Here is a 13,525-nt window from a genome sequence, read left to right as displayed (position 1 = left end):
TGTATTAGCCTCTACCTTTTCTGCTGGGAAGCTTTTCCAGGTATCTGCCACCATCTCTGTAAAATAAAGATCTATCTATAATGATCACTGTTGTAACATATCATTAAAGAATGACATTTTGTCTTCTTAAATGAGTTTGCTTTCTTTCATAACTCTTCTTTTCCATGTAGGAATAATGAAAGACTCGTGGAGTTTATTAAGCTAACCTTCTGCCATAGATAATAAATCTTAATAATCATAATAATTCTTCTGTTTTAAAGCTGGATAAATGACGGTCAGAACTGAATTAGTGTCGGTTTTGGAGTGGGCCGCTCTGTAGGGTCTTCACTCATTAAATCCCTAGCAGAACTATTGAGTCGTTACCTCCTGGCTACTGAAATCCATATCTCTCAACAGTCCCAGTTTTTGGCCAGTGCCCCTCACTCTTGGGTAACTGCCCACCAATGCAGCTCCAACATATCATTGAAAGGTGGCTATTCAGGTGAGGCAGGTGGACATCTCTCCTGCTCCGCCCACTTTCATGACCATTCCTTCCCCTGGGGGTGGAGCAATGAACATCTAATGAACATCAATGGAGTTCTTTTCAGTTTGAAATTAAACAATCAATAATAATAATAATAATAATAATAATAATAATAATATGTTTGCCACCAATCACAATTTTGTTCAGGCGCTACAAAGACACAGAAGAGATGTTACTCTACTGTGAACGAGACCAGATGAAGAAACTAAAAATGAAGCGCAGGATCTGAATCCAAGTGATGTTCGTTGAAGTATTCTAAATATTGTCTAATATAAAGTGAATGATATTGCTGGAATCTACTGCCCTTACTATAAAATACATGTTTTAAAATACAAACTGTTACATTTCCAGATTAGCAGACACATGAGATTAAAAGCAATTCATCAAAAACCCTTTTCCAGTAAAAAAAAAAACCTGCAACAGGTGTTTGAAATAATTTAAAGAAGATTATAATTGGTTTATCGGGTAGATTTTAAGCAACATTCGTAGCGTTCGTATTTGGTAGCTGGGCTGTTTTTGTCATAGAATGCGAAGATGATGATGTCATAGAATGCTGTTCACTTTATGACATCACAATGAAGCCTGGATGAGATTGGCTTGCTGCAGCCAAAGGACCTCATTTCTCTTCAGTTGTCCTGTGAGAAGGTAGCGAAGAAATATTTTGACAGATCGTTGTCCATAATGCCTAAAAGGCGGAGAAGAACCGGGAGCCGAGGGAGGCGTCGGAAAAGGCCGCAGAAAAAACCTGAGAGGAGTCAGAGCATAAAAAAGTCTGTCTCCACAGGGAAGCGCTGCAGCCCACCGAAAGATGTTCCAGTTCCACCAGAGACATCTAATCGGGGAGTAGAAGAGGTTGTTGCTCAGACACAACCAGGAGGTCTCTTTCAGACGCTCCTACTGTTTGTTTGGAATATAGCCGGTCACATAAAAGAGGGTTTTAACCAACTAGTTGGACTGGGAAGGGGCAAGAAAAGGCCCATTTCAGTGAGTTGCCAGGAGCCCTGTAAGAAGAAGAGGAGGGTATCTGGGTCCCCAAGGGAGGGAAAGAAGCATGATAGTGCCGAACAGGAAAAGGCAGGTTCCAGAAAGCGAAAACGATCATCTTCGCGTGATGAAACCTGCCCTAGTACTAAGAAAGCACTAGTACCATCTCATGCCAGACTGACAGTACCCGGTCCAACATCTCTTGTCCGGCTTAGTTTCCAATGTGTACTGGGCGAAGGAGGTTACGGAAGGGTAAGAAGATTAGGGTTAGGAGACAGGATTATGTTTCTAGAACATTTACCTGTAATCTTTACTGTGTATTGTAGACGCTGATAATAAATTCTGATCCAAATAACTTTCTAAAACTAATGGACATTCAAAGATCCAACACAGCAGTAGGAGGAATCTTGAAGGATATCTCATAATTGATATAGTTCATTCTAATAATTAAGAAACTGTGTTGATAAAGTGATATGAAATTATTACTTTAATACACAATTTCCAGTCCTTCATGGAAATCCCAACATTAGGATTTGTCTTCACAGATGTTTGATCATGGGAGGGCATTTTCTGTTAAATCTTCCATTATATTTATTCAAGAAAACACCATACATACTAATTTACCTTTGTGCTTCCTTCAGGTCCTGCTGGCCACTGACTCTGTCAGTGAGCAGAAGCTAGCGGTAAAAATGGTGAGCAAACAGAAGATGCTGAAGGCAGGCGTGGAGGTCGTGTTCTTGGAGCGCCGCATTTTAAACATCGCATCAGGCAGCTTGTTTCTCACCCACGCTGTCTCCACTTTCCAGACAGAGGTACCTAGAACATTGTCTTTCTTTAGAATTTTAATATCTGTATTCTCTTAGAACACCCATGAGGAATCTTTTTGCAAATGAATGTAACAATCATGTAAGATTGAAATGATTGAAAAAACAACTAATTATGTTGGGAGTACAGTCATTAGAATGTTCTCTGCCTCATTGTAACATTCTATTCTATTGTCCTTTCTTCTTAAACAGGACCACCTCTGTTATGTCATGGAGTATTTGAGTGGAGGGACCCTATTCGACCTCCTTGAGAAAGGCCGGCTTGACATCAACACCGCAAGGTAAGAATTCAAAACCATAACCAGCTAGATATGGGGAGAAGGGGAAGAGATAACATGGGGGGGGGATTAAAGACAAGAAAAGAGAGGGTAGATTTGTCTTGGGGTTAGATTGGGGTATGAGGATAAACAGTGATAGTATAGAAAGAGCTATTATCGTGCTAGAAAAATCTCCGGGTTGGAATTATATTACACAGGGCTCTAGGAAGGACGATGGTTTAAGTTTTATTATTTGGGGTTAACTTCATGTTTATTTTACAGGTTCCTTGCGGCAGAGATTGTCTGCGGCCTGCAGTTCCTGCATAACAATGGCATCATCCATCGGTAATTAATAGTCTTCCTTTACATATATATATATATTTATTGCAGTGTCTTCTTTCTCCAGCTTTCTCGGCTCCATGTCTTTCAGTGCATAAAGTTTAAGTTCTAATTCTTCTTCTTCTTCTCCATACCATCTTTCTCTCATACTTATATTGACTTTTTATCTTGGAAACAATGTGTTTTCTGCTCTTAAAACTAATGCCCAGATACTGTATCCTTAGAAAGCCTTGGAATTGTATTTCAGTATTTGATATGCTGGTTTCATCATTAATGTAAAAATCCCACGGGCTTCTGCGCTATTACGTAACGGGCAAAATAGAAAGGTGTTTCTACAAACGGGCTAACTTAGTCCCATAATGTTACCCGGGAGTCCTTGATCAGTGAAGCTGCGTTTCTTTAACAAACACAACATTATAAGTAACTGTAAATGATTCTCTTCACAGCGACTTGAAACCAGACAACATCCTGCTGGACGGCGCCGGCCATATAAGAATAGCTGATTTTGGGCTGGCGCTGGAGAACATGTTTGGTGACGCCAAAGCCTTTGGATATGCTGGAACGTATGGCTATATTGCACCAGAGGTGAGGATTAGATCTCCACATTTTTGACAATATCTGTTTTATTTCTTTTGTATGGACACTTTAACAATTAAACCGACTTCTACCTTTCTCATTGCAGATGTACAGAGGCCAAAGCTACAACCACTCGGTCGACTGGTGGGCATTTGGGGTCATCCTTTACCAAATGGTCACGGGATCATATCCCTTTTATTTTAATGACGATGACAACACTATGAAGATCTCAGTGTTGCGCCAAACACCCGCGTACCCTGAGTGGCTGAGTAGCGACACAAAAGACATCCTTCAGATGGTGAGTACAAGTAGATAGCATGCGGTCTTTAGTATTAAGAATTTACTTCTTCGCATGGGTTAAATTATGACTCCCTTTAAAGTAGGTAACTTTTAAAATAGATGTAAGAAGATCCCTTGTACTCACACCTAGTATACTCTTAATTTGCCCTTTCTTCATATGGTCCGGTTCATAGGAGAGGAACATTTTACATCCTGACTCCTCTTTTTTTCTCTTTATAGCTCCTGAACAAATTTGGCTCTTTTCGCATGCAAATGGTGGCAAACATCAGATCCCACGCCTTCTTCAGAGGAATCGATTGGGAAGAACTTGAGGCTGGGAGAGTATCCCCACCATTTACACCACAAACAGTAAGTATATAAATACGGTATTCATTAGGGTGCACGGTGTGGGCAGTTGGAACCATGGATATTGCGCTCACCGTTTTACTCTAGGCAGAGATATTAAGTTTTATTAGCCTAATATGAAGCTGATATGAAGCGGATTGTCATAATCGTAGAATGCTTGTTGTCCTCCATTGACTTTTTAAATTCTGCTTTCTTGTAGCCATCTCTGGAGCATTTGGCCAGGAACGTGGACCAGAGCCTGCAGGTGCCATCAAGGGATCCACAAGAGCCGCCACTGACTTTGGAAGAACAACAGGAGTTCCGCGGCTTTTCCTTTGTGAGCCGCTAACCGCTCGCCGTTCTACCTGCACCTGCTGTGCTCTGAGATCCCCACCAAGAGCACGAACATCGGTGCTTCGTACAGTTTCTATACCTGATAATACCGGGAACTTCTGTAAATAGGAGAATGAAAGGATGAGTAAGAAATCTGTACATTATACAAATGCATCAGATGCCGTTGAGTGCTTGTTGATCCAAGGAGAAATCTGATTGCCATTTGGAGTCAAGAAGGAATTTTTTCCCCATTGAAAGCACAATTGGAAATTGCTGACATAAGGGGTTTTTTGCCTTCTTTTGGATCAAGTTCATCAAACGGGTGAAACACTTCTTTACCCGTACAAACAAATAAATAACCATCTAGAGAACTTTCTGAAATATTAAGTGATTCAAGTTGAATGCTTATTTCTCGTACCGAATACATTTGAGTTTTGCCTTTGCGCTCCAAGACGCTCGTTACATTTATTATAAAAGAAACTTGTCAGCTCAATCATTATCTGCACATCACAGAGAACATGAAGTCATTTACAGACTGCTAGTTATTGGGGGGTCATTTCAAGATATTTAAACCTTACATTAACCGTTTGGCTTTTTCTGGCACTTTAAGCAAAGACCTTTTTTCAAGTATTCCATGACAATCACATATATTGCATATATTTCATAGGGTGTATTATAGCCAATCATTACGACTGGCCAAATAGGATGACTGGCCGGCCCTCCGGAAAAGGAAATGACAATATCATGGTTTTAAAAGAAAAATTCTGGTGCAACAGTTTAAAAATATTCTTATACCATGGAAACCAATAAAGTTTTTGTCTCGTTGGTTGCTTTATTTATAATATCAAAAAAAACTAATTAGAACCAATTAATAAAAAGCCATTTGGATAATAATATTTATCTGTATGAAACTGGCGTACTCGAGAAGGCCAACATACAAAGGTTTGTGATTTTGCGTCTCTCAACATCTAGAAACAGAATTTGTTGTCAGATCAGACCCATTTGACCCCGTCTAGTCTGTCCACTTTTGAGATCTTAATCAGTCGTTGGTCTCGTCTTAAATTCAGGAGCCATAATCCTATCGAGTGGCACCAAATAACAAATCCTGCTTTAATGACGTATCCATGACGTGCGGAAAGCATTCCATTGATTTCACTGATTGGCTGCTTGAAGTAGCCAATCAGTGTCTAGAGTCGTCGCACCGCGGGGGAGTAAGGGAGCCGCAGCTTTTCCATAAGGTTCGTACGCACTCTTCTGCGGGCCGGCTGTCGGGGACATTAAACTGTCTCCCGAAGGACTTGGCCCTGATTGAAGATACCTCTGTTAGTTCTTGAAGATCCGCCGCTCAGCCTGGGGTTATGTTCCTTCCTGTTCACTGATATCTGGAGTACATCAAGGCGGGAATCGCCAACTTATATTTATAGAGTCATTTACATCACTTCATTATATTTTCTGGAATAAAAACAACAAAAAAACATTCCCAATTCTGTGTATTTTTGCCCCAACCCCCCTGTGCTGCTCACCAATCCATAGCATGGTGTAGTGTATACAGAATGTTTTTGCCCCTTCATGTGGGGTATTCCTGTCCTCGGGGGAAGCTGCTGAATGGAAATTTGATTTTTCCCAGCAGTGTTCCTGTAGCCAAATTGCAAAAGCCGTGCAATCGACGCCGTGAATTATTTTTTTGCCCCACGCTTTACAAAACATTACCAGTCATGAGGCTTGAGACTCCGACTGGATACCCCCGCCAGATCCTGTTCTCTTATTCCAAAGCGAAAACTCAGCATACACCGCCGGGAAATGCGATTATAGCGCGTTACCCCAAACGTCAGACAGGACCAACACGGGAGTAAAAGCAGGACCAGGGAGTATAGCCCAATTCACCCAGTCAGAGCAGCATATGTGTCACTAACGGTGGTTCAGGCTGTGGATCCACGCTGCAGTAAAAGGAAAGGCGCCCCCAAGCGGTGATGACGAGCAGTACAGGAATAACCAGATGGTACTAGGAGCTGGCAATCGGATAGTCGGGGTCACAAGCAGAGGTCAGGACAGGCGGCAAACAAAGGATAGCCGGGGTCACGAGCAGAGGTCGGGGCAGGCAGCAGACAACGGATAGTCGGGGTCACGAGCAGAGGTCAGGGCAGGCAGCAAACAACGGATGGTCAGGTTCAAGCAAAGTTCAGGCATCGAAAAGGCAAATAAGATTCTGGAACGCTAGTGAAGGCAATAAAGGCACTATCACAGGCAAGGGGTACATGCAGACTGAAGGTTTAAATAGTCCTCTAGCTCAGGATCCTCCTACCCCCTAAATTAGGGGGAGGAGGAAAAGAGATAAGTACCCCTTTAAGACGCGGCATAAATATTCATGAGATAGCCGTTCGCGCATGCGCGAACTGCTCTCATGCTACTGAGACGCGCGTCCCGTCTAACCTTAGATCACCACACGGGGGCGCGCGTCTAACGGCCGGACGGACCACAACGCGTCTTCCCGCGAACAGAACGAGCAGGGGGCTGAACGCGCGGGCTGCGTCTCGGCTCCCCTGCTCGCGGCAACGCTGGAACCGCCGGGAAGGTAACAATATGCCCCGCCATGTACCCTTGCATGGTTCTCAACTGTAAACAATAAAGACTACGAGACAAGGGGCTAATATTGATATATATTGGCAGGAGGGGCTAATATTGACATATATATATATATATATTGGCAGCAGGGGCTAATATTTATATATATTGGCAGCAGGGCTAATATTTATATATATATCGGCAGCAGGGTCTAATATATATAAATATATATATATATATATCAGCAGTTCAGCGATTATTTTAAAATCATAATTCCATCAATGCCTTTACTTCAAAGAGAAAAGCACATATCATGCAGTTAAAAATGCATGTCTATTGTATATATATATATATATATATATATATATACACACACACATACAAACACACACCGTATTTGCTCGATAAGGTGACCTTGATTATAAGAAGTCCCCCCCAGAATCTGAATATTAATTTAGGAAAAAAGAAAAAGCCAGAAAATAAGACGACCCTATAGGAAAGAAGTTTTACCAGTAAATATTAATTCATGTAAAGTATTTTTTCATATTTAATAAAAGCTATGATTGAAATATGTTTTTTGTTTTTATTTCCTTTTATTTGGCAACCTGCCCCTCGAGTTATGCACATCTGCCCCCAGGCTTGTCACTCTGCCTCCCTGATATGCCTTATACCCTCCTATATGCCATTCTGCCTCCCTGATATGCCTTTAACCCCCTATATGCCACTCTCCCTCCTGAAATGCCTTTTAAACCCTATATATGAAAGTTGGAGATGCCAATGATCCTACCCCATGTGTGTTTCAAACCCCTCATTGCATTAGCCTCTACCTTTTCTGCTGGGAAGCTTTTCCAGGTATCTGCCACCATCTCTGTAAAATAAAGATCTATCTATAATGATCACTGCTGTAACATATCATTAAAGAATGACATTTTGTCTTCTTAAATGAGTTTGCTTTCTTTCATAACTCTTCTTTTCCATGTAGGAATAATGAAAGACTCGTGGAGTTTATTAAGCAAACCTTCTGCCATAGATAATAAATCTTAATAATCATAATAATTCTTCTGTTTTAAAGCTGGATAAATGACGGTCAGAACTGAATTAGTGTCGGTTTTGGAGTGGGCCGCTCTGTAGGGTCTTCACTCATTAAATCCCTAGCAGAACTATTGAGTCGTTACCTCCTGGCTACTGAAATCCATATCTCTCAACAGTCCCAGTTTTTGGCCAGTGCCCCTCTCTCTTGGGTAACTGCCCACCAATGCAGCTCCAACATATCATTGAAAGGTGGCTATTCAGGTGAGGCAGGTGGACATCTCTCCTGCTCCGCCCACTTTCATGACCATTCCTTCCCCTGGGGGTGGAGCAATGAACATCTAATGAACATCAATGGAGTTCTTTTCAGTTTGAAATTAAACAATCAATAATAATAATAATAATAATAATAATATGTTTGCCACCAATCACAATTTTGTTCAGGCGCTACAAAGACACAGAAGAGATGTTACTCTACTGTGAACGAGACCAGATGAAGAAACTAAAAATGAAGCGCAGGATCTGAATCCAAGTGATGTTCGTTGAAGTATTCTAAATATTGTCTAATATAAAGTGAATGATATTGCTGGAATCTACTGCCCTTACTATAAAATACATGTTTTAAAATACAAACTGTTACATTTCCAGATTAGCAGACACATGAGATTAAAAGCAATTCATCAAAAACCCTTTTCCAGTAAAAAAAAAAACCTGCAACAGGTGTTTGAAATAATTTAAAGAAGATTATAATTGGTTTATCGGGTAGATTTTAAGCAACATTCGTAGCGTTCGTATTTGGTAGCTGGGCTGTTTTTGTCATAGAATGCGAAGATGATGATGTCATAGAATGCTGTTCACTTTATGACATCACAATGAAGCCTGGATGAGATTGGCTTGCTGCAGCCAAAGGACCTCATTTCTCTTCAGTTGTCCTGTGAGAAGGTAGCGAAGAAATATTTTGACAGATCGTTGTCCATAATGCCTAAAAGGCGGAGAAGAACCGGGAGCCGAGGGAGGCGTCGGAAAAGGCCGCAGAAAAAACCTGAGAGGAGTCAGAGCATAAAAAAGTCTGTCTCCACAGGGAAGCGCTGCAGCCCACCGAAAGATGTTCCAGTTCCACCAGAGACATCTAATCGGGGAGTAGAAGAGGTTGTTGCTCAGACACAACCAGGAGGTCTATTTCAGACGCTCCTACTGTTTGTTTGGAATATAGCCGGTCACATAAAAGAGGGTTTTAACCAACTAGTTGGACTGGGAAGGGGCAAGAAAAGGCCCATTTCAGTGAGTTGCCAGGAGCCCTGTAAGAAGAAGAGGAGGGTATCTGGGTCCCCAAGGGAGGGAAAGAAGCATGATAGTGCCGAACAGGAAAAGGCAGGTTCCAGAAAGCGAAAACGATCATCTTCGCGTGATGAAACCTGCCCTAGTACTAAGAAAGCAGTAGTACCATCTCATGCCAGACTGACAGTACCCGGTCCAACATCTCTTGTCCGGCTTAGTTTCCAATGTGTACTGGGCGAAGGAGGTTACGGAAGGGTAAGAAGATTAGGGTTAGAAGACAGGATTATGTTTCTAGAACATTTACCTGTAATCTTTACTGTGTATTGTAGACGCTGATAATAAATTCTGATCCAAATAACTTTCTAAAACTAATGATTTAGATTTCAAAGATCCAACACAGCAGTAGGAGGAATCTTGAAGGATATCTCATAATTGATATAGTTCATTCTAATAATTAAGAAACTGTGTTGATAAAGTGATATGAAATTATTACTTTAATACACAATTTCCAGTCCTTCATGGAAATCCCAACATTAGGATTTGTCTTCACATATGTTTGATCATGGGAGGGCATTTTCTGTTAAATCTTCCATTATATTAAATCAAGAAAACACCATACATACTAATTTACCTTTGTGCTTCCTTCAGGTCCTGCTGGCCACTGACTCTGTCAGTGAGCAGAAGCTAGCGGTAAAAATGGTGAGCAAACAGAAGATGCTGAAGGCAGGCGTGGAGGTCGTGTTCTTGGAGCGCCGCATTTTAAACATCGCATCAGGCAGCTTGTTTCTCACCCACGCTGTCTCCACTTTCCAGACAGAGGTACCTAGAACATTGTCTTTCTTTAGAATTTTAATATCTGTATTCTCTTAGAACACCCATGAGGAATCTTTTTGCAAATGAATGTAACAATCATGTAAGATTGAAATGATTGAAAAAACAACTAATTATGTTGGGAGTACAGTCATTAGAATGTTCTCTGCCTCATTGTAACATTCTATTCTATTGTCCTTTCTTCTTAAACAGGACCACCTCTGTTATGTCATGGAGTATTTGAGTGGAGGGACCCTATTCGACCTCCTTGAGAAAGGCCGGCTTGACATCAACACCGCAAGGTAAGAATTCAAAACCATAACCAGCTAGATATGGGGAGAAGGGGAAGAGATAACATGGGGGGGGGATTAAAGACAAGAAAAGAGAGGGTAGATTTGTCTTGGGGTTAGATTGGGGTATGAGGATAAACAGTGATAGTATAGAAAGAGCTATTATCGTGCTAGAAAAATCTCCGGGTTGGAATTATATTACACAGGGCTCTAGGAAGGACGATGGTTTAAGTTTTATTATTTGGGGTTAACTTCATGTTTATTTTACAGGTTCCTTGCGGCAGAGATTGTCTGCGGCCTGCAGTTCCTGCATAACAATGGCATCATCCATCGGTAATTAATAGTCTTCCTTTACATATATATATATATTTATTGCAGTGTCTTCTTTCTCCAGCTTTCTCGGCTCCATGTCTTTCAGTGCATAAAGTTTAAGTTCTAATTCTTCTTCTTCTTCTCCATACCATCTTTCTCTCATACTTATATTGACTTTTTATCTTGGAAACAATGTGTTTTCTGCTCTTAAAACTAATGCCCAGATACTGTATCCTTAGAAAGCCTTGGAATTGTATTTCAGTATTTGATATGCTGGTTTCATCATTAATGTAAAAATCCCACGGGCTTCTGCGCTATTACGTAACGGGCAAAATAGAAAGGTGTTTCTACAAACGGGCTAACTTAGTCCCATAATGTTACCCGGGAGTCCTTGATCAGTGAAGCTGCGTTTCTTTAACAAACACAACATTATAAGTAACTGTAAATGATTCTCTTCACAGCGACTTGAAACCAGACAACATCCTGCTGGACGGCGCCGGCCATATAAGAATAGCTGATTTTGGGCTGGCGCTGGAGAACATGTTTGGTGACGCCAAAGCCTTTGGATATGCTGGAACTTATGGCTATATTGCACCAGAGGTGAGGATTAGATCTCCACATTTTTGACAATATCTGTTTTATTTCTTTTGTATGGACACTTTAACAATTAAACCGACTTCTACCTTTCTCATTGCAGATGTACAGAGGCCAAAGCTACAACCACTCGGTCGACTGGTGGGCATTTGGGGTCATCCTTTACCAAATGGTCACGGGATCATATCCCTTTTATTTTAATGACGATGACAACACTATGAAGATCTCAGTGTTGCGCCAAACACCCGCGTACCCTGAGTGGCTGAGTAGCGACACAAAAGACATCCTTCAGATGGTGAGTACAAGTAGATAGCATGCGGTCTTTAGTATTAAGAATTTACTTCTTCGCATGGGTTAAATTATGACTCCCTTTAAAGTAGGTAACTTTTAAAATAGATGTAAGAAGATCCCTTGTACTCACACCTAGTATACTCTTAATTTGCCCTTTCTTCATATGGTCCGGTTCATAGGAGAGGAACATTTTACATCCTGACTCCTCTTTTTTTCTCTTTATAGCTCCTGAACAAATTTGGCTCTTTTCGCATGCAAATGGTGGCAAACATCAGATCCCACGCCTTCTTCAGAGGAATCGATTGGGAAGAACTTGAGGCTGGGAGAGTATCCCCACCATTTACACCACAAACAGTAAGTATATAAATACGGTATTCATTAGGGTGCACGGTGTGGGCAGTTGGAACCATGGATATTGCGCTCACCGTTTTACTCTAGGCAGAGATATTAAGTTTTATTAGCCTAATATGAAGCTGATATGAAGCGGATTGTCATAATCGTAGAATGCTTGTTGTCCTCCATTGACTTTTTAAATTCTGCTTTCTTGTAGCCATCTCTGGAGCATTTGGCCAGGAACGTGGACCAGAGCCTGCAGGTGCCATCAAGGGATCCACAAGAGCCGCCACTGACTTTGGAAGAACAACAGGAGTTCCGCGGCTTTTCCTTTGTGAGCCGCTAACCGCTCGCCGTTCTACCTGCACCTGCTGTGCTCTGAGATCCCCACCAAGAGCACGAACATCGGTGCTTCGTACAGTTTCTATACCTGATAATACCGGGAACTTCTGTAAATAGGAGAATGAAAGGATGAGTAAGAAATCTGTACATTATACAAATGCATCAGATGCCGTTGAGTGCTTGTTGATCCAAGGAGAAATCTGATTGCCATTTGGAGTCAAGAAGGAATTTTTTCCCCATTGAAAGCACAATTGGAAATTGCTGACATAAGGGGTTTTTTGCCTTCTTTTGGATCAAGTTCATCAAACGGGTGAAACACTTCTTTACCCGTACAAACAAATAAATAACCATCTAGAGAACTTTCTGAAATATTAAGTGATTCAAGTTGAATGCTTATTTCTCGTACCGAATACATTTGAGTTTTGCCTTTGCGCTCCAAGACGCTCGTTACATTTATTATAAAAGAAACTTGTCAGCTCAATCATTATCTGCACATCACATAGAACATGAAGTCATTTACAGACTGCTAGTTATTGGGGGGTCATTTCAAGATATTTAAACCTTACATTAACCGTTTGGCTTTTTCTGGCACTTTAAGCAAAGACCTTTTTTCAAGTATTCCATGACAATCACATATATTGCATATATTTCATAGGGTGTATTATAGCCAATCATTACGACTGGCCAAATAGGATGACTGGCCGGCCCTCCGGAAAAGGAAATGACAATATCATGGTTTTAAAAGAAAAATTCTGGTGCAACAGTTTAAAAATATTCTTATACCATGGAAACCAATAAAGTTTTTGTCTCGTTGGTTGCTTTATTTATAATATCAAAAAAAACTAATTAGAACCAATTAATAAAAAGCCATTTGGATAATAATATTTATCTGTATGAAACTGGCGTACTCGAGAAGGCCAACATACAAAGGTTTGTGATTTTGCGTCTCTCAACATCTAGAAACAGAATTTGTTGTCAGATCAGACCCATTTGACCCCGTCTAGTCTGTCCACTTTTGAGATCTTAATCAGTCGTTGGTCTCGTCTTAAATTCAGGAGCCATAATCCTATCGAGTGGCACCAAATAACAAATCCTGCTTTAATGACGTATCCATGACGTGCGGAAAGCATTCCATTGATTTCACTGATTGGCTGCTTGAAGTAGCCAATCAGTGTCTAGAGTCGTCGCACCGCGGGGGAGTAAGGGAGCCGCAGCTTTTCCATA

The 13,525-nt window shown here is 41.1% G+C and overlaps 1 protein-coding gene across 1 annotated transcript; it reads left to right on the top strand.

The window, feature by feature from the left end:
- Positions 1-268: 268 nt before the first annotated feature.
- Positions 269-12,305, top strand: LOC149271949 (protein kinase C delta type-like). The gene is made up of 15 exons (XM_089506957.1): positions 269-274; positions 2,149-2,319; positions 2,524-2,612; positions 2,871-2,933; positions 3,374-3,512; positions 3,610-3,801; positions 4,023-4,151; positions 4,348-4,464; positions 9,978-10,148; positions 10,353-10,441; positions 10,700-10,762; positions 11,203-11,341; positions 11,439-11,630; positions 11,852-11,980; positions 12,177-12,305. The coding sequence occupies exons 1-15, from the start codon at positions 269-271 to the stop codon at positions 12,303-12,305; spliced, it is 1,818 nt and encodes a 605-aa protein (XP_089363083.1).
- The last annotated feature ends 1,220 nt before the right edge of the window (positions 12,306-13,525 follow it).

The sequence above is a fragment of the Sceloporus occidentalis genome, unplaced genomic scaffold, assembly GCF_023333645.1.
Source record: "Sceloporus occidentalis isolate IW3139 unplaced genomic scaffold, rSceOcc1.0.p SCAF_442, whole genome shotgun sequence".
NCBI lineage: Eukaryota > Metazoa > Chordata > Lepidosauria > Squamata > Phrynosomatidae > Sceloporus > Sceloporus occidentalis.
This window is presented reverse-complemented; position numbering and strand designations above follow the sequence as displayed.